The following is a 21,355-nucleotide window of genomic DNA, read 5'->3' on the forward strand; positions in this document are numbered from 1 at the left end:
TTGCTGAAGCCACATCGGCAAACCGAAATTCAATTCGTTCCGAATAGAATAACCCGTTTTAAGTCGAAATTATTCAATGCTTGAGACACTTTGCCATACAGAACTGATGGGATATACCGTCCTTTCCTGATTTTATGATAATGATCACTTGTAGTAATTTGATTCATTAACGTAATTTGACTTTTATTCATTAAGAATATTTATATCTTCATACAAAATAAACATAAATTTAAATGAATCGATATAAAATTTTTACGATCTGGTTTATAATATGATTCGTTGGTTGCTTTTGAAAAGTTTAAAGGAAGTTTCAGGAGCAATTTCCACTTTTAAGCAACATTTATGAGCAATTTAATATTTCTAGTTAAATATTAGAACTTTTGTTTAAAAGTTGAATAATACTTGATCAGTTCACATATCAAAACAGATTGTATATAGCGATTTAACTTGTAACCAATCATTGGAAATGCTTGAATTGAAAACACAATAGAAAAACGGTGGACATTCATGTAATCGGCAATAACTTCAAACGATTTTGTAATCAAAGAGTATAGTGTGATGAATAATACAGAACCTAAATAGATCCCTGTGTTACAACCAAGATTATTCACAATGGCGTTTAATGCTTATAAGTCTACAAGTCTCGATGAAGAAATTATGAATGTTAAATATTTAAAATATCTAATATTGTATTTAAGGTGGCCACTTGATCAATTGCAATCTGTTGTTCTTTCATTGGCTTAGTTATATATTTGGCTTGTATTTCAGCTCTTTGTAAACCAAATATGACATGCACCAAAAGTAAATACTGCATCTGGGATGCTAAGGGCTGGCCCTGCATGCATTCGACTCTCCAGTGATTCATGCATTCGCTGAGGATGGACAGCGGGGAGTGAAAGAATATTTTTATTCGATTAAAATCTGAAGTATCCCTCAAATGAGTCATATTCCCATTTAAACACCTGTCTCATTTGCAAGGGAATTCCATTAATGGAAGACACTTCGAATAGATCATATTTCAATGAGGAAACGGCTAGGGGATACATGGAATTATAGGGGGAATTATTTGAAACTGATGCCAATCGCAGATGTCAAGTCAGCTGAATGATGAGAAAATGGATTTTATCCAAGAATGTCCCAAAATTCAACGCCAATTGTTCACTCCTTCGACCTGAAGGGCACTTCAAAGAGTTCTTTGGCCCTTTGGCCAATAGAAGCAGGTCATTACTCATCGCACTGTCAAAATCTGAAGAAATTTTTTTTGAAATGATACATAAAAATTATTCTTTTAAATGATAATCATTGAAGAAAAATGCTGTCGTAAAATTTGTTTAAATGTTGTTTTAATCTCATCATTACAGATCAGAGTTATGAGCACAAATTCATTTGTAACACAACTTTTTAATCAAGAATCTTAAGTGTTTTTTTTAATCCCGTAAACAAACCCAGCAATGAACCGCTAAACAAAAATGATTCCAAGCCTTTTTATGTTTTTAAATAAATCGATTTTATTTGGTACTTTAGTGACGTCATTTCATATGGAATATCTACACGGAAATCCCAGTTCTATATTATGCTAGAACATTGACGATATTAGACTATAAGTTCCTTTGAATATAATTCTATAAAAAAAATGCGATGATCAAATTGACATGCTGTCGAAAGGTTACTTAAAATCCAATGTCTACATTATTTCACAAGGTTCATCAAATCATTAAACATATTGTAAGATGATTATTTATGAAATGAGTATACCCTATTATTAGTATTTTAACGTATTTTGAGATGATAACTTTGTTAAAAGTGTCATCAATCAATCAACCCAAACTAATATTGTCGTGAATTATCTACAAACAATATTTTTTGTAGCATTCATATCATATAAATATATTTTATTGCAATAAAAGTTCTGTAGTATTAATACATTCTCTCTCTAAAAAAAATTGGAAGTTGGAGGAGGCCAATAAATCTTCTCTCTGGGGCGCCAAGATTTAGGTTATTATATACATTGCATTATCAGATAACGAGTTACGATTGATAATGAACTAGATATCAAATCAATACAAAATGGGTATCAAAGGCGCAGTGGATAATAAGCATGCTCGAGAAACAAGTGGAAAACTGGGGATTCGATAAGCGGATGAGTAATTGTGACGTCATGTAAGACGTATGTTAAATCCATTGATTCAATGCGTTCGCATCTTATGCAGATAATTCGAGCGCCGCCATCTTGGATTTGGAAGAGAAAAAGAATTGGCTCTGAAGAGAGTTTTTGTTTCACTTTGCCTTCAACTTCAAATTGACCCCCATTTCTCATGTTACACGCAATCTCGACAAAGAACTTCACGTGATTTAGCTGGTTGATCTCAAATCTGTTTTATAACTTTTTCCATCATGTGTCTAAATTTACGTTTTGATTACAAACGATGTCATCATTATTCAAAGCCTGAATTAACTAATTATTATCTGAAATGATAAAAAGAATGACAATTATGGCCTTCCTTTAAAAGGATCTATTGAAAAAACGTGTTATTATTAAGTTTTGGCAGTCTGCTTTTAGAAATCCTGGCTGTTCTTCGCAGCATAAAACCTACAATTTGCTTGTGAAAAAATTAAAACTATAATATACATTATTTATATAGTAAAGTAACGATTTGGGTTAGTCAGATAACGAGAAGTCGTATATCTCAAGAAAATAATATATCTTGTTACTGTTAACGAGCCCAATATACATTGATAAGTCTAAGTATATATATTATATATATACTTATACTTATCAATGTATCTTGGGCTCGTAAACAGTATCTATCATTTCAAGCGACTATATCAGTTGCCTCGTAGTAAGTTACAGTAAGAATGAATCTACCCGTTCAAATAAAAGGAAGACTGTATTGGACGTTTCTTTCACAATGAATAAGAATTTGATAGTTATTTTAGTCTTACAATGAAATACTTGAGAAAGGGTTGAACTCATGATATAATTGGGTTATGAAAGATTGAACAAACCTCTTATTATAATTCTATTCGTGCACTTCCAGGTTCATTATACACTTTTTGCATGGTAGCCATAAATTATGATCTATATATTCTTAACTATTTTTACGTGTATCTAAAGCGATTTCCGTAAGAGTAACCTATTACTTGTTACGAGATAGTACTGTGGACAATGTGTCCAAACCGACCTTAATGCCGCCTACCAGCATTACCCGTATACATGTAGGGGGACAGAAGGTCGGGAGGATTTCATATCTTGTCGGAGGATATATACCAAACTGATAATATAATACTCTTAAAGTAAACAAACGTGGAAGTAATTTCATAAAGAATATGGGTGTTAGTGTGGGTGTGTGACTGTAATGTATATGCAGTGGTAGTAGTAGTAGAAGTAGTAGTAGTAGTAGTAGTAGTAGTAGAAGTAGTAGTGGGATTGGTAGTAGTGGTAGTAGTAGTAGTAGTAGTAGTAGTAGTAGTAGTAGTAGTAGAAGAAGAAGTAGTGGGAGTGGTAGTAGTGGTAGTAGTAGTAGTAGTAGTAGTAGTAGTAGTAGGGGTAGTAGTAGTAGTAGTAGTAGTAGTAGTAGTAGTAGTAGTAGTAGTAGTAGTAGTAGTAGTAGTAGTAGTAGTAGTAGTAGTAGTAGTAGTAGTAGTAGTAGTAGTAGTAGTAGTATTAGCAGTACTATGGCCTGGAGCTACTATTGTTAGTAGCTCCAGTAGCATGTTAGTAATATTAGCACTAAAAGCATGGAACTAGCAGTAGCAGTAGTAGTAGGAGGAGGAGCAGGAGGAAGAGGAGAATCAGATGCATAATAAGTAGAAGTAGTGGTGGTGGTTTTATTTATCAAATAAGAAAAAGATGGGAGGTCATTTTTTGAGAGTTTGAAAGGAATTGTAGTACGTGACGTTTATCATGTTTATGTGCGAGTTTGCAAAAAAGGGGGTTTGAAATGTGAAATCCTATAAGTTGTGCTTATCAAGTATCGGAACATTAAAGTGTCCTGCACTTAAAAATATTTGTTAGACACGATGGTATGCTGATAGCATTTTATGATGTCACTGCCCTGATTTTCACGCCAGACGTAATGGAAATCTTATAGATTCCTTGAATAGTTGTAAACTGGACATAGGCATGCATCTCCATAAGATTGTTTATTGGAGTTCAGGGACTACGCGATTGTGTATCAGACCGTACTGTGTAGTCTGAAGTCCTTAAATATTCGACAATTACAAGAAACTAGACTGCTTTACCAATGTTAGATAATCAGAACAAATTTAAGAAAGCATTATAACTCCTATATATTATTGTCGTGGTTGTTAATGAAAGTGTTATATACAATGCTTATAATGATATATACTTCAAAATATGTGTTCATCTACGATTTAGATTTTTTGAATTAATATTTTGCTTTTGTTTGTGTACATTCATGAATTAATATTAACAATGCTACATGAGATTTGAATAGCGCACTTTCCATCTTCATTAGATGCTCAAGGCGCTTCAGAGCAGAACAACAAAAACTTTTTACATATAATACTTGTCTGAACAATACATGTAAGTCAATGTCTAACAAAAAGCACTGTTAAAGAGGTATGTTTTCAGGTTGCCCTTGAAGGTGTTCACTGGAGTCTGAGTTTTCAAAGTCTTTGCAGAGAATTCCACAGGTTTATTTGAACTCTAACGTTAAGTATTTGCTTTTTCCCCAGAAGAATATAGCCGAAGAGTTAGGCAGATAACTACACGAGTTGGTTGAACTTTTGTGTGATAATTCCATCCGAATATGTTCATCACAAGAACTAGTGCAAAGTTTTTCAACTTTTCCTGAACTCAAGGTTCTTTTATAAAAAAAAATATATAAACGGGTTGAATCATCGAAAGAATATTGTACTTCATTCAGCATCAATCATTATAGCCCATTTTACAAATTAATATCTCCTATCAAAATGGCATTAGCACACCACCGTGCCGGTGACGAAATCATTACCGACTTGATAATTAGGTCGTGTACGTTTCCCTCGTATTTAATTGATTCGTTGCCGAAGTGCTAAAGATAGAGAGAAAAGGGAGAGAGAAAGAGAGTGGGTGAGAGACAGAGTAAGAGAGAGAAGGAAAAAGATAATCAGAGCGAGGGGAATTAAGAGAAAGAAAAATAATGGTAATGACTATGTCTTTCTTTGCTTATTGGATATGACAGGCTTTCAATTTATGGCATTAAATTATCATTAATAACACATTTGGATTTGCAAGGACGTAGAATATGCGTTTATTATTGTTTTTGCATATGTTTTGTCTCTAAAAAACTAAGAGTTGTTTCTTTAGAACGCAAATCAGGTGAACTCAAAACTATGCTGCAAAGTGTGGATATGTGCGTACATAATTTTAACTCCGATGTACTTACATTCCATAATTTTGTTGTTATTCCAACAATCGGAATTTTCTACCCCCTCTCCCCCTCCCCATTAGATTTTAAACCTTGTATATTTATCTTATCTTGACTATTTTCTGGACTTTTTTAATACCTGTGAAATGTCTTCAAACATAATAAATTAGACGCTACATCAACACCATTCAATCACAACCTTAGTTTTGCTGGTTAAGGATGTACAATGATTTTCTAAAATCCTTCCGAAATTGTATACAGCTGAAAAAAACATTGCGAAGCGTCAACTCAAATTCCAATTTTGAATCAGGCTTTTCTTTGATATTGATTAAAGGGTTGCAGAGGCCAATTTGTAAAAAAGGGAAAAACTTACGAAACATTCGTATATTTTATGAACAAAGAAAATACAATACACCAATCGGATTCCAAATTCTTGTTTAATATTTGTTTAAATGAATATCGGTGCTTAAATGACAGAGAGGACAAATAACAATCCTTCCACAATTATAACAGCCAGTGAAACGTTAACGTTCAGCTCTGATTGAATAGAATAATTAATGATGTCATAATAATTACTCAGTGCTTAAACATCCAACTACAAAGGAACCGTGAAACACAAATACTGCTGACAATAGCTCGGTTCATCGAACTACAAATAGTCACTTCCTCTAGTAATGATATCAAAGCCGTGAAGGGAAACGTGTGATTAACAAAGGATTTGCTTTATTTTGAACCAACAAGTGTCATCGCGAGGGTGCCTTGCCTTCAGATGCGACAGTCACACCAACGAAACCGACTCCAAACCGACCAACCAAATGTCATTGGTCTTAACGTATTGGTTCGTGTCGGTTAAGAATCGGACTGCCGGTGCGACTGTGGCATATCCGAATACAATCATGACAGAGGAACGGTCGCCTGTCGCGATACTTGTGGATATAAAGTAGAAGTTGCACTGCGATGCAAATGTTCTGTGTTCATAAAATACTTGACACAATCATGATCCATTTCTCCAATAATAGCCAGTGATTAGTTATTATTCATAACACTTTAACTTTATTTCCCTGTATATCGGACAACCTCTAACCGCGGTAGTGTCATCAACTAGGGTATTTGCTGGCCCTTTTCCACGTTGTGGTAGGCCTATGGTAGACGTATGCCGATATGTATTTTATATATATAAATAATTGTAAAAGAACACTATCAGTAATATCATCTAAATTAACGGTGCAGTCAAATGGAGGTCAAGAATAATTAGTCGTTGATAGAAAACATAGAAGTTACATGTGATTTCTAGAGTTCCATTTATAAAACAGGAGTCTGTGCTACAAGCCCAGGAGATCGCTTCATGAAAGTACTTGTCGGACATTTTCATCCGACAGGTGATGTTTTATTCGACTGTTACCATAGCAACAGTGCTTCTTAGCCAATCAGAATCAAGAAACTTTTTTTCAGATCTGACATCTTGTCGGACAAACAAGTTGTTGAGACAATCTCCCAAGCATGGCTTGCGGTGCATTTCAGCTAGTACCTCTTGTGACGTCCTATTTCATCGCCTTGACGAAACAAAATGTGCAAGTGCCAGGGTTAATCATTCATTCAGAGAAATTGACACAAGGATATGCACTTGAAATGAGATCACTTTTATGTTTCACTCGAAATATAAACAGCTGCAACATTTCTGAAACGAAAGGAAGTTCAAACTTTGTGAGAGTCATGCTCCTGGCATTGCCTGGTCGGAGGGAATAAGACATGACTATTCTTCCACGAAACAGGATACAATAGCAAATGTTTTAGAAGAATAACTTTGATTTCTTACTTTCTCTTTTCTTCTGAAATTTAAAAAACTACATGAAGCCCTAAATAGAAGCACAATACAATCATTCTCCGTGTTATATTTCAACATAAAATGAAAGTTATCGTTTCTTACATACTTAAGGCATATAACATGTTGTGTTTACAGATGCGTAATAGTTTAACCGTTCTTCGTTGGCTATCCATAGTTGGTATTCATTTCAATCTATCTCAACTTTCTATATTCCAAAGTTTATCTTCTTTCTCAACTTTCTACAAGACGGGTCCTATGTTTGCTGCTCTAACATAGTCTGCAGGCATAGACCCTGATTGAAACTTCGATCAACAAGTGTGTCTCCATGCAAAGACTAGTAAACAGGGCCTGAGTAGGCTGCACATTCAGACCCTTAATTTGAGTGAAGGGTTTGCACAGCAAACTACTCACAACATGTTCATATAAAAATATTATAGAGCAAATGAGCCTCTCGACGTTCACGATATGGATTCTGCCAGGTTGTAGAGTGAATAGATGAACTTCATTCAAGAAAAGAGTCTTCCTTCCCAAATCTTATGTCTTTTTCATTTGTTCCCGCTTTGTCGTTCAGGTTACTAGTTGGTGCACCAAGAGCTCAGACAAATCAACCTGGTGTAGTCGCTGGGGGCGCCCTCTACAAGTGTCCATTGAGGTCCTTATCAACCTACGAAGATTGCCATCAAGTATCCTTAGACCCTGAAGGTAAGTCTTATCACATAGATGTTTTACAATGAAAGATCAGACCTGGTATTACGGGTCGGTCCTGAATAATGAATAACCTCTTCTTTCTAATCATTAAGAAATAAGACCCCCTCCCCCCCCCCCTCTCTCTCTCTTTTGTCTCTCTTTCTAACCTTTCTCCACTGTCAACGACTCGATGTTGATGGATTCGTTCTGCAAGATGACGTACGTATCCATATGTGTATAAGGTTTAATGATTCTTTCATTGCAATTGAATTGATATTTTTGTTAAATGAATTAAGATCCATTGTAACAAATACACGAATAAGTCGTTTAGATTAGAGACCTTAAGCTTGGTCAGATCGATGATACCAACTTCAGACCCACCACTGATTATGTCACTAATAATGATGTTCTATGTCGGTTAAGTGGGAGCGTCTGTTACATTATTATTCACGCAATATGCTCAATGTAAATCTCATTTTCATGTAGGTAACTTGATGCAAAATGGGGAAGAAATAACGAACAAATCCGGTCAAATGTTCGGAGCGTCCGTCCACAGTGGAGGAGCTGATGAACCTGTAGTAGTAAGTATTACCGAACGAACACAGGGGGCGTCAACACTCAGCCTTCTGCGTTGACGCCCTCTACGTTTGATGGTATGACCTTCATTACTTTCATCAATGTCGCAGTCACACCAAGAAAAAAATTACATAACCTACTGACGGTTGGCATTCGACTTCACGTTTGATTGGTGTCATGTGCGCTTCACTTGTGAGGCTGCATCACATTGCAGAAAAAAAGCAAGCAATAACATTGCTCATGATGAACATAATTTCCTCCTTAATGGTGATGATCATTATAGATCATTTACTTGTTGCCAACTCCACCCCGCTCAGCAGTACAGACTGTCATCCCGTAAGATGTATAGGGTCCGTTTACTGACGAAGTGTGAGTCGCTAGACGGTTCCAAGTGTAAGGGATAAATTTAGGCCATCTACCTTTAACTTTCAACCATCTGTACCAATGCTGACTGCAAGGTAACTTGGCTGTAGCTCCATTTGTGTCAACCATAATGTTGGCGCAAAGTTCCATCTATTCGGGTTAAAATAAATCCTCTCTCTTTATTAGGTGTGCAGTCCACTCTTCACCCGGTTCATCCATCCAACCTCTTCGGAGAGTACGACGAGGGACCCAATAGGTGCTTGTTTAATCACCAAACGAAACTTCACAGAGATTCATGAATTCATGCCCTGCAATAACACTGGTGAGTAAAATACGCCAAATATCTATACAACAAGCCAAACTTTGTCTTTAAGTAGCCAGAAACATGCCACAGTCTCTGTTTGCGTCTGTGCCACAACGACCCACGGATCAAAAAATGAATATAATGTTCTTGTTCATCCCGCTCACACAAACGTTCACCCACACACGCCCTCCTACACGCGCTTGAACGCACACACTCATATACGTACTAGGTGGGAGAAAAACACAAGGCAAATGACTATACTGAAATAAAACCAAAATTTATTGTTTTGGAGTTTTCCATAATGTTCGTCTCATCATGATTCCGGGGTCACTTTAAAACCATGCTTTTCGAAAACTTCTATTATTGTAATGATTGGTTAGACATTTTCTCATCTTGTTGGGCGAACTAGTCAACACCAATGTCTGTTCTGTTTCTGTTTCTGTTTGTGGTAACTCCCGTAGGAACTCGGCAGGACAGCATTTTGCTGGTAAACGCCAAGCTGGTATATAACCAATTACCTATGAAACATTTTACGTCTAGGTTAATCAGTCATAATGGCTGACGTTATAGACGACAGATATCACTCTCGGGCCTTTTTATTAAAGTGGAGACAATGGCAGAGTTGGGATTCGAACTCACAACCTTGCGATTATGAGTCCAATGCTCTAACCACTGGACCACACGACCCGTCCTTTGAAGAAGGTAAAACCTGGCTGTACTGCAATTGCGTCATAAGATCTCAAAATACCTTGCCATTACCCGAGCTTACCCAACTGAGATGAGCTTTATGATGATGTAGTTTTAATTAATAATTGCCTCGTTAACCTATTAAAGGGGGCATCCTTAGTTAATTATTTTCCGTCACGCACAGGCATGCTGGCTACGGGTAGCCAAGACTACATCCTTAAAAAGATGAAGTAATATCAAAGATATCGTTCAGTACTGATAATAGTGGAAAGTAGATTGTGGAAATATCTATCGGTATTTCTCCTTTTTTATATCCATTTCTATTTAAGATATTGATTTAAATTAATTTGAAAGTCTTAGGCAATCTGATATTAATGCACACCTATGTATTAGCTCAGTTAGTAGAGCGTCCGTCTTCATCCTATCCGGGAGGACGGAGGTTCAAGCCCCGTCCGCGTCAGACCATGGCCCTATTCATTTCATCGTCAAACCAAAAGACGTTAAAAGATGGGAGTTGCTGCTGGTTACACTTCGTAATTCCGAAACACGTTAATTGCCTATACCTCGATGTTCGTTAATCCGAACATTTGTGGCGTTATTCCAAAGGTCCGATAATCCGAAAACGAAATAAGGATCGATGTTCCGAAAGCTCGTTTGTCCGAAAACGAAAAAAGGTTCGTTGTTCCGAAGGTTCGTTAATCCGAAAACGAAATGAGGTTCGTAATTCCGAAGGTTCGTTTGTCCGAAAACGAAATAACGTTCGATAATCATTACAATTTTGGACTAACGAACTTTCGGAATTACGAGCCTCATTCCGTTTTCGGATTAACGAACCTTCGGAATAACGAACCTCATTTTGCTTTCGGACTTACGAACCTTCGGCATTACGAACCTCATTTTGTTTTCGGACTTACGAACCTTCGGAATTACGAACCTTCGGAAATATGAACCTTCGGAATAACGAACCTTCGGAATAACGAACCTTCGGAATAACGAAGCTTCAGAATTACGAATGTATGCGGTTGCGGCTACCCTTTTTGGTGTTCAATCAATGATTAAAGGAACTTGGCAACATCGATCAGGAGCTGCTCAGTGGCTGCCTGACCCAAGATTAATTGTAATTGGGCAAAAATAATTTTTTAATGATATCATTTGTGATGTCTGTTCGAACAACACAAAGTGAATTGTCATTCATTTTCATTTTCAAGTGCGAATCGACTTTGTCTTTATCAAGGGTAACCTACAAAGAGTAGTGCCACAACCACACTGGCAAAACCAACTTTACACCGGGTTGGTGATCTGTTGTATTGTATTCCATTTGCTTGAAAAGTATTAGATTGCAAGTAACGCTAATTTTTTTCATGATACACCCTTATGAGAACACTCTTACTATGTTATATAAGGTATTGCTGCGTCATGTGTTGATCTATTGCTTGCGAATTTGCTGAACCAATAAGGACTTTTTTGCGGCTGGAACGTTCCCCGTTTTCTTTAGATCAGTTCCCGAATAGTGTAATACTTAAGACCAATGCCAATCCAATGTATTGGAAAGGCAACTCAAAATAAGTCGGGAAAAAGCTCAGATTGACAAGAACTGTACGCTATATCAATATCCCAGAACCTTATGTCGCCTTTAAAGTTGATTATGGATAACTCCTTCCTATTTTGCCTATACCGATTGCCAAAGAATCTAATAATCATTTCCAAAACCAACGCCGAACCAATGTTATGATATGTTTACCACGAGATGATAAAAGGGCTTGAATTTATTACTCGAAATTATTAAGGGTATCCTATCTCTACCTCAGGCATAGGGCAACATAAGAACAGAGAGTGACCATCCCCCATGATTTTACAGATGATAAAAAGGCGGGAAAACGGAAAGTAAAAGATAAACGAGGGAGAATGAGGTCTGGGTGTTATTTGGTATAACCATCTCATACATATAGGCCTACAGAGTTATCAGAGTAACACATTATTCCATAATCAAGTCCAGCATCAATATAGAATAACAGTGTAAAATACTCTCTTAAAATGGTAGGCAGCATACTGTCCACACAACAATTGGTTAAATATTTATCCAACTCTGGGTAGTTTTCAGCCAATACTGTGTAGTTTTCATCCAAAGGACACATTATTGGTTTAAAACTACCGAGAATTTAATAAATGTTTAACCAATCGTTGTGTGGACAGCGTGTTACCCAACATTTTTAAGAGTGTATGGATAAGTTACTTTTTTTATACAAATTACTTTAAAAACAAAAAAGGAAAACCAGATAAGAAACATTACAAAGCACTACTACAAAGCAATACCCAAACTCTAAAGGATTCCACTTTTTAACAAATCTATATGCATAGTGATGTATTTATGAGCAATACAGATTTTGTCTGTTCGGTATACTAGTATTTGGTTTTAATTTACTGATAAATAAGTCAAACATGGCAAAATAATTAATATGTCTACAAATATATAAAGTTTTTTGCTACAATAATACAATGATTAAATAACAGATGATGTTTGATTTTAATTCCAAATAAAATCTCCTCAATACTCCTTAATAACTACGTCAAGCCTAGATCCCCCTTTGACATAATATTCTGTCCTGCCCTTGCTATACCTTCCCCTTCAAAAATAGGTGATATGGATGACTGTCCACAGTCTGGACAATAATTACATAGGGGTCACTGTCCTTCATGCTTCAAGAACCCTGCCAATGGCAACGGTCATTGACTAATGAACTCTACAAACTCCGAGGAAGCACCAACATATAAAGTCCCATCTGGAAGTGAAATTTTGCGATTGTCTTTCATCACGCATGTATATTAAAAGCAAGAAGTTTTAGGGTAAATTACCAGTTGGTCTACTTGCCATTTGGTCTCACCCCCACATGGTCTAACGATCTAATCATATCATGAGCTTTCGCCTGTGTAGGTAGAATATAATTTCAAACAAAAACTTCAACCAAAGTTTAGTTTTTTTTTAATACAGTCTCTGTTACAATCCTAATTCATCTGCAACGTGGGGGCGCCGTGGTCTAGTGGTTCCGACTCTCGTTTTTCAATCAGAGGGACGTGGGTTCCAATCCCAGCCATGGCGTGTTTTCCTTCAGCAAGAAATTTACCCACATTGTGCTGCACTCGACCCGGGTGAGGCATTTAGGTGAATAGGTACCCGGTATAGGATTTATTCCTTGAATGCTTTTAGCGCCTATTTGGCGGCTCAGCTACAGCCGGGGTAATAATATGATACCAAGTACCAAGCGCAGTAGAGTACATGGATATGCAACTGGATATGCAACTTTCTTATCAACCAATAAGCTATCTAATGCACGTTTGTTCTTTTCAAACCCTTTTGCTGATCACAAGAAATGAGCGAAGGACGCGTAGGAACCTCAAAGTCGGCTCCCTGGCCTTCCCGAGCTGTAATAGGCATCTTCTGGATATCCGAAAGAGTTTCGGACATCCGAATCGAAGCTTCTAAAGGGAGTTACAGATTGAACCAGATATCACTATTAATATACAATACAATGGGATTAAGGAAGGTATTTTTATCAGCTATATCCTCTAGACGTTTAAAACTGCGTGTCCAAATGTTGAATGGACCGTGTCTCTCGTTACGTAACAATCATTAGACGCCTGTCGGGGCCATGTGTCGACCCAATTATCGAGGTAAACTTGCTAGTCATCCTGATATATTATAAGGCTATTCACCTCAGAATGAACTTTCATGTGACTTGCTGATGTTTTCGCTCCCCACTGTACGGAAGGTCCATTGACTTAGTAAATGTATTGAACATTCTCGTCTGGGAGGTCTTTGTCGAAAGGTGCTGAACCGGAACAGCGGCTTCCCCCTACACTGCAAAAACTCAGGTGTTGATTTAACACCAGACCCGAATCCATATATGTCCACCCCGGGGAGAGTATAGAAACAACACTAGTTTGGAATCAAACCGATGCTGTTTTAATACTAATTGGTGTTTTATAAACACCTATCTGGTGTTAGACCAAAACTAAACTGGTGTTTTTTCACACTTCTCTGGTGTGGACATATATTTATTCCGGGCTGGTGATAAATCAACACCAGAGTTTTTGCTATCCAGAGTCCAGGACGAAAAAGCAGTTTTGATTCCTTATAATTTTCGACAAAGACTTCTTGGTTGTTTTTTGTCATGAAGGGTATTAGGCAAGACATTTCCTCCGTTATTGAATCCTCCGTATGTCGCGGATTGAGATTTTCCCAATATCTCTTTAAGGTACTGGTTAAAACAATGACTAGCCTTTTAAAAACACGAGCTGTGTAAATGAAGTCTTTTAAAAAAAATGCACTTAGATATTGTTTTTAAGTGCTTCAAAAACTTTTTGTGAAAAATACATTAAGAATATCGAGGAGAAATGTCAGTGCAACGAGGGAGGAAATGATTACTGTCCGGGATCATGCTTTGCCGTTTCCTCTTCTCCAAATGTCATCGTTTGGTGATTTGGTCGGGATCCAAGTACATTTGAAATGAAAAAAAAATCGTGAACCTTTTAATGGAATTAATGTGAACAATATACGCAGACTACAAAATATGAATCTAAATATTCGTGTACTATGTACCACTTTCTCAAGTTTCCTCTTTCTTTGATTTCAGCTCGATCAAAGTAAATTATTATAAAGTTAAACCCGATTGTTCAGTGTTCTCTGAGAAACATTGTATGATATTAAGGTATTTGTATGGCCAGCAATAGTCGTCAACACTTTGTTATCATTAAAAAAATGAAAGAGAAATATCCTCGATTATCTTTATTTAGTTTGTCCAGTTTATGCCGACGTAGATTCAAGCAAAATCAATACTGTTTGAGTTTATAGGGCGTTGATGTCTGTACAAGATCCAGCCGTAAATGTGCATTCTTACTGAAATGCGTTTATAAGTACTCGAACACACGTCTTGTTTCATAGAATGTTATGAAGAAGAAGAAATAATCATCTTTATTTTTATTCTGTCTCATTTAAGACTCAGAGAAATCACTGGGGTGTCAGGCGGGTCTCAGCGCAGCAGTAGCAGATGGTGAGATACTAGTAGGAGCTGCAGGAAACTTCGAAGCAAAGGGTAAGGGTTCAATGTCCCATCTAATACCACGCTGACGCCTGCGAAACGGCTTGTGCCATCACATCGGGTTGTTGCGTATACCTGACCATTCGAGAAAAGGATCGGATCCAGTTTACCCGACCATTCACAAGAATTTTGATATAATTTTCACAAAACATCAGGTACATTGGACCCGATGTTTCAGGACTTTAGAGGGCCCATTTCTCGAATGGTCGGGTTTCGCGTTTGCCCAACCCGATGCGATAACTCGATGTGATGGCACAAGCCTGTGGAACCGTATACGAAAGTATCACATTTAAATCAAGTTAATCTTGCATGCTATAAATCTCACTAGGTAGATCTAGACAGCTATCAATAACAAATAATGTGATTTAAAATATATTTGTAAACTCAGATTGGGCACTGGAGCCAGGAGGTATATATTTATTTTGTACCGGTACCGAAATCTGTATAACAGAAGCCCAAATACCTAACTCGGGATTAATTTAAACTCTGGTTGTGGTTTACCTTTGGGTTGCCAATTTATCAGCCCATTTGATGCTCGAATCCTTGATGTCTCTTTGGAAATGACAATCAGAATAGTTTTCTGTACCATAAAAATAAACTTGAGTAAAATCTTAAACATGGTTACTATATTACATACAGTGTAAACTAAATCTTTAACATTTCGGCTTCCAATATTTTGAGTACAGAGTGAGACCATGGCCAAAGTTAAAAGTCTAGTAATGTGGGACCCTACATTGCACAAACTGCGGTGTTAACCGGTGTATATAAAGGACCGCACATGTGTCATTTCGCTCTGGTGTTAGACTTACAGTGTTCGTTCAACACCTTATGGTACTGTTACAAAATATTTGATTGTTTCTTTAACACACAGTGGTGTTGTGCATTCTAGGATGTGATTTTAACACATCGGTGTGTGCTCCTCTATAGACACCAACTGGTGTGGGTTTTAGCACCCTGCAGTTCTACAGTGTGGTGTACATATATTTATGTGTTGAGTGTTTTTTTATCTCTTGAATGTAGGACAAGTTCAACTTGTATCTTTGTATGATGGACAGCTAGGTTCACATTCTTCCGGAGAGCCAAAGTTACTAAAGGACAGTGATTACAAAGGTATATAAACAAACTTCATATAATCAATAACTATAACCTATGTTAATTGTATCCCAAGAATGAAATTTAGGTAAACGGAAAAATAGTCATCACTTATTCTGAATCAAAGATCAATTATCTAGGTTGATTAGTACACACATTGCCTAGATCCGACCGACCCCCCCCCCCCCCCCATTTTTGTCTCACCTGCGAAAGAGAATGAGACTATAGGCGCCGCTTTTCCAACGGCGACGGCGGCGGCGTCAACACCAAATCTTAACGGAGGTTAAGTTTTTTTAAATGACAGCATAACTTAGGAAGTATATGGACCTAGTTCATGAAACTTGGTCATAAGTTTATTCAAGTATTACTGAACATCCTGCCATAGTTTCAGGTCACATGACCAAGGTCAAAGGTCATTTAGGGTCAATGAACTTAGACCATATTGGGGGAATGAACATCAATATCTTAACCTGAGGTTAAGATTGTCTCTCCCTCCTCTTCTCCCCCTCTCTCTTACATACGTTCACTGCTTCCATTTACTGCCAAAGTTTTAGATCTGTCAGTTTGGTTTTAATGAACTTAGGTTGTGTTTTTCATATAACAACTTTCCAGATAGATCAGACTTCAACATCATACCTGTATGTGTTCATATTCATCATTCCTTCATCTTTCTAATCCTCTATCATGTTTGAACCTCAAACCAGGGTACTCTGTGGCATTCGCTGACTTTGATGGTGATACTTATAACGAGTACGTAGTCGGGACGCCCCGCGCAGCTCAGAACCGTGGCACGGTGAGTAAATGGCGAGTAAATAATGGAGTTTTATCATCAAACTGGAAATATGATTCAACTGGCCACACCCACACTTAGGGAGGGGGTCTCTTCAGAAAGCTTATTCACTTGATAATGAGGGACTGTTGCTCATGAAAATTTGAACTGGATTGTCCAGTTGGTCGGAGGATATAAATAATGCCCAAATTGTTTGAAAATAATGTGAGACAGTATTGCAACGCATGAACTTAATTATCTCTACTATTTGATATATGTATGTTGAGAAAACCCAAATAAAAATGTTGATTTTGATGTATTTATTGATTCGTGTGGACCACAGTCTGTATGAATAGCAACTTTATCGAGGTAAAACTGTCCCTGGTTTTATTTTAAAACTCACTGAAAAGGCCACGATTCGTAGAGTACCATATTCTTACTTTATGCACAGTGCTCCTTATCCTTATTCATTACAGTCCCTGCGGATAGTGAGAATAATCCAATCTATGGACTCACTTAGTGGTCTCTTCCTTCCACTATCTTGCTGGAAAGAACAAAGTGCTCCACACTGTGTTCACAGTGTATATAACAGTGTGTTCACAGTGTCTCTCACAGTGTGTTTCCAGTGTGTAGAATCGCAGTGTAATCACACTGTGCTCACAGTGTGTTCACACTTCACATGGTGTTGATAGTTTGTTTTCAGTGTGTTAATTCACAGTGTGTTCACAATGTGTTCATAGTGTGTTTCCAGTTTGGTAATTTACAGTGTAATCAGTTTGTTCACAGTGTGTCATATTGTGTTTTCCGTGTGCTAATTCCCACTGTAATCACACTGTGCTCACAGTGTGTTAATTCTTAGTGTAATCACACTGTGTCATTGTGCGTTTTCAGTGTGTTATGCACAGTGTGCCATAATGTCTTTTCAGTGTATTAATCACACCATGTTCAAAGTGTGTCATATTGTGTTTTCAGTGTGTTATTTTACAGTGTAATCACACTACATTCAAAGTGTGTCATACTGTGTTTCAGTGTGTTAATTCACCATTTTCACATGGAAATCACACTGTTCAAAGTGTATTCACAGTGTGTCATAGTGTGTTTTCAATGTGTTATTTCTTGGTGTTATCACTCTGTGGTCACATTGTGTCATAATTTATTTTCGGTGTGCTAATTAACAGTGTAACCACACTGTGCTCATAGTGTGTTCATAGTGTGTTATGGTGTGTTTTCAGTGTGTTAATTCACAGTGTTATCATAGTGTGTTATAGTGTGTTAATTCACAGTGTAATCACACTACTCACAGTGTGTCCCACAATGTCTTGCATTGTGTGTCCCAATGTGTATTCACAGTGTGGAGCACAATGTGAATTTGGAAAAGTACAGCTTCACACTGACTGTACAACTGTTGTATTTAACATGTGAATCTCATATAGGCCTAGATAAACATACCATTTGAACACACTGTGACCAACCACATAAGAGTTGTGTACATTATTGACTGTGATCTTTCAAGAAGAGACATACCTTAAGATGAGTTTTGGGTCTTCAAAGGGGGTGGTGTCGATTCGAACCAATATTTTGGCGTCAATAACCATCTGTATGAGGCCTTGTACAGCCATTCTCTAGTATCTCTACCAATTATAGTAATATATTATATAAATTTTATAAATTTATACAAGAATATTGTCACATTTTATGGCCCAAAGAAATACCATTGCAATTAGCACATCGAATTGGGACATGCTTGATGTATAAGAAAGGACATTTTCAATTTTCTATAATCCACCATGTGATGTTTTTACCAACCTCCGCTCCCCTCCTTTATCCAGTGCCTACCACAACTCTGTCCGAAGCCTAATCACCACTGGATATTGATCTCGTTTAAGAAAGAAATATATAAAATTCACAGTAACATACAAATCAAGTATGTATACTTTGAACAGATTTTTTTTTGCAAACGTTTTTGGATTATATGTGAAATTGGTGTATACAGCTGTCAGTTTGAGACAAATTCAATAAATGTTGAAAGTGAAATCAATTTCAAGAATCTGCAAGTTACTTCAAATGTTCTTTCTTGAGCTATCTGGGGGTCACTGACATCAAAACAGGTGCCCGGACTACATAGGATCTATCAAATATTTCTTTTATTTCAGATAGAATGAGGCTGCCGTGAGCGCCTGAAGACTAGATTACATAATGCATTATTCAGCAGCTGATGTTCAATACATGTTGAAGGGTGATCTGACTTCACGAGATCTATATATGGACGTTTGACTATTCATTTCATTTTTGTTTGCTATATAGGAACTTAAAGGTATTGTTTTACTTTGTGACCAGCCGATTAAAAAAATTCTCAAACCAAGATGAAACATGATTGTGTACAAGAGCATGTATTAGAACTAATAAAACCCTGAAAATAACAATTATTGAGAATGAAAAGCTATAACTACAAGGCAAACCCCGATTTTGTAAATAGGCGTGTTATAGACGCCTAAATAGTTAACATAAGTGTATGGGATGAAATTAAGATGGTGTTACCGGTCACTTTATATTTCAATTTTTGAAGCACTAAATAATTATTTTTGAATGCAAGTTTTTCTGGGCTTCATTTTGGAAACATATCAGGGACACAGGTGACTAGTGTGACCTCCTAGCTCAGATTTTTTAAAAGACAATCCAATGTTAACCAATCACTTTAAGTAACTACATTCCTCGCTTGTCTAAGGGCCTTTTCAAAAGTGAATCTCGAATCATCATTGTAATGATGATTACTATTGTAATCGTGACTGTGGTTAGCGTTCTTGATTTAATAATAATAATAATAATATAGGTATATTTACCCAGGGAAGCCGCTTCAGTTCCGAAAACTGTTCTCCCAGCGGGCCCTGCTATTATTAAATTATTTAATCATGTACTAGTTTTGTTTCACACGTGTTAAATATCCGTCATCAGCCTTATTTTTCACTTGTATCATCATTCAAGTTACAATTTTTTTACCGTGTGAAAGGGCGGTAAGAACACAGTTTGTTTCAAAGTCTGCTGATCTTTTCCTAATTTTCTGAGGGCATGGAAGCGGGGTTTTCATTTCTGATATGTACGAAAGAAAACTTGTTGCACTAAGGATATTTCATAGAGGCAAAGATAAGTAGAAAGCTCTAACAATAGCACAAAGCAACCAAGTTAATTGTAAGTGTGTTTTACCTACCCATATTGAAATTATGTAAGCAATAGCAGAAAGCCTAGCAATTATTGATAAAAAGGGTTTTATTTCCTGCGATCAGTCGTAGAAACAAACTCTACCACCGCTCATTAAGGTTTGTGAAAAGCGGCCCGGTGTATACGTTTTGACGATATTTATCCTAGTACTTGCTAAAAATCTGGGCCTGGCAATTTTTTATGCGTACTGATATGCTAGCCAAAAGACAATAGACATTCATTGGTTTTACAACAGAGGGTCGTGGGTTCAAATCCTAGCCATGGCGTAGTTTCCTTCAGCGAGAAATTTATCCACATTGTGCTGCACTCAACCCAGGTGAGGTGAATGGGTACCTGGCAGGAATTTATTTCTTGAAATGCAGTGAGCGCCGGAAGGCTGCTTGAGCTACAGCCGGGATAATAATATATCAGTCCTTTAGTAAGCGCATCGAGATGTTATTCATTACAAGAACTATTATTATTACTGATTTTTGTTAAAATAAGTGATTAAAACAATTGAATGCTTCTTTTCTTTTTTAAAAGGTTTCTATTTTAGATTTGGCATTGGACGCAATGAAAGTGATGGAAGGTTTTGAGATGGGGGAGTATTTTGGACACTCAGTCCTCGGATCAGACCTAAATGGCGACGGGTAAATTTATTATTTAAATATTTTTTACCCTTCTTATCGTATTTTCGTGGGGTATTTGTTTTGAGTGTATTTCTCTTTTCTATCATTTGCTTTATCCAGGTGTAACTTTTATCAGCGATATTTTAGAAATTTGGTACAATCTTATTGACATTTTCATGCTAATCACCGGCTAAAAGTAAAAAGTTAAGTCAGTCCTTTCTGGGTCTCACTAAAATTATAATTGCTTTTTAAAAGGGCACTGAACGCACAAGATATTGAATATCTTGTCATAAGCCTAAATTAAGGGTTGCTTATACACATACCGTGTCATCAAACAATTTTATTTTAAAATATATGATAGTCATTGCAGAAATTTAAAACATTTAACTTCCTGGAAGCTATCGTGGTATGAAAGCTGTAAAGATTAGAAAGAAACCAATCATCATTGTAGCTTATATCGAACTAGATATCAAATTTTGCATCTTGGATGAGGATGCAGGGTCCATGTGGGGGAGTCCAAGGTCTTGAGATGGCGCTGTTCAATGTAAAAGCGGCATAGTGGCTTGAATTCACAAGGTTACTTTTCTCTTTTTTTTCACAGCTATGATGACATGATCGTCTCTGCGCCTATGTACAGTAATATGCAAGATAAACGACATGAAGTTGGTCGTGTCTACGTCTACACAAATAACAGAGACGTGAGTATTTATTTCAAATTTATAAAAGTGGGGGGTGCAATCTAGAGGTACATAACAATTAA

At 36.9% G+C, this 21,355-nt stretch overlaps 1 protein-coding gene across 1 annotated transcript in view; it reads left to right on the forward strand.

Annotated features, from left to right (window-relative positions):
- The window catches only part of LOC121425848 (integrin alpha-8-like), a 73,488-nt gene that overhangs the window by 21,155 nt on the left and 30,978 nt on the right, over positions 1 to 21,355 (forward strand). The window contains exons 2-9 of the mRNA XM_041621929.1: positions 7,769 to 7,899; positions 8,371 to 8,465; positions 9,010 to 9,145; positions 14,809 to 14,904; positions 15,931 to 16,020; positions 16,707 to 16,795; positions 20,510 to 20,616; positions 21,197 to 21,293. Coding sequence (XP_041477863.1) covers positions 7,769 to 7,899; positions 8,371 to 8,465; positions 9,010 to 9,145; positions 14,809 to 14,904; positions 15,931 to 16,020; positions 16,707 to 16,795; positions 20,510 to 20,616; positions 21,197 to 21,293 — 841 coding nt within the window. The remainder of the gene's footprint in view (positions 1 to 7,768; positions 7,900 to 8,370; positions 8,466 to 9,009; positions 9,146 to 14,808; positions 14,905 to 15,930; positions 16,021 to 16,706; positions 16,796 to 20,509; positions 20,617 to 21,196; positions 21,294 to 21,355) is intronic.

This window comes from Lytechinus variegatus, chromosome 13, assembly GCF_018143015.1.
Source record: "Lytechinus variegatus isolate NC3 chromosome 13, Lvar_3.0, whole genome shotgun sequence".
NCBI classification, from domain to species: Eukaryota; Metazoa; Echinodermata; class Echinoidea; order Temnopleuroida; family Toxopneustidae; genus Lytechinus; species Lytechinus variegatus.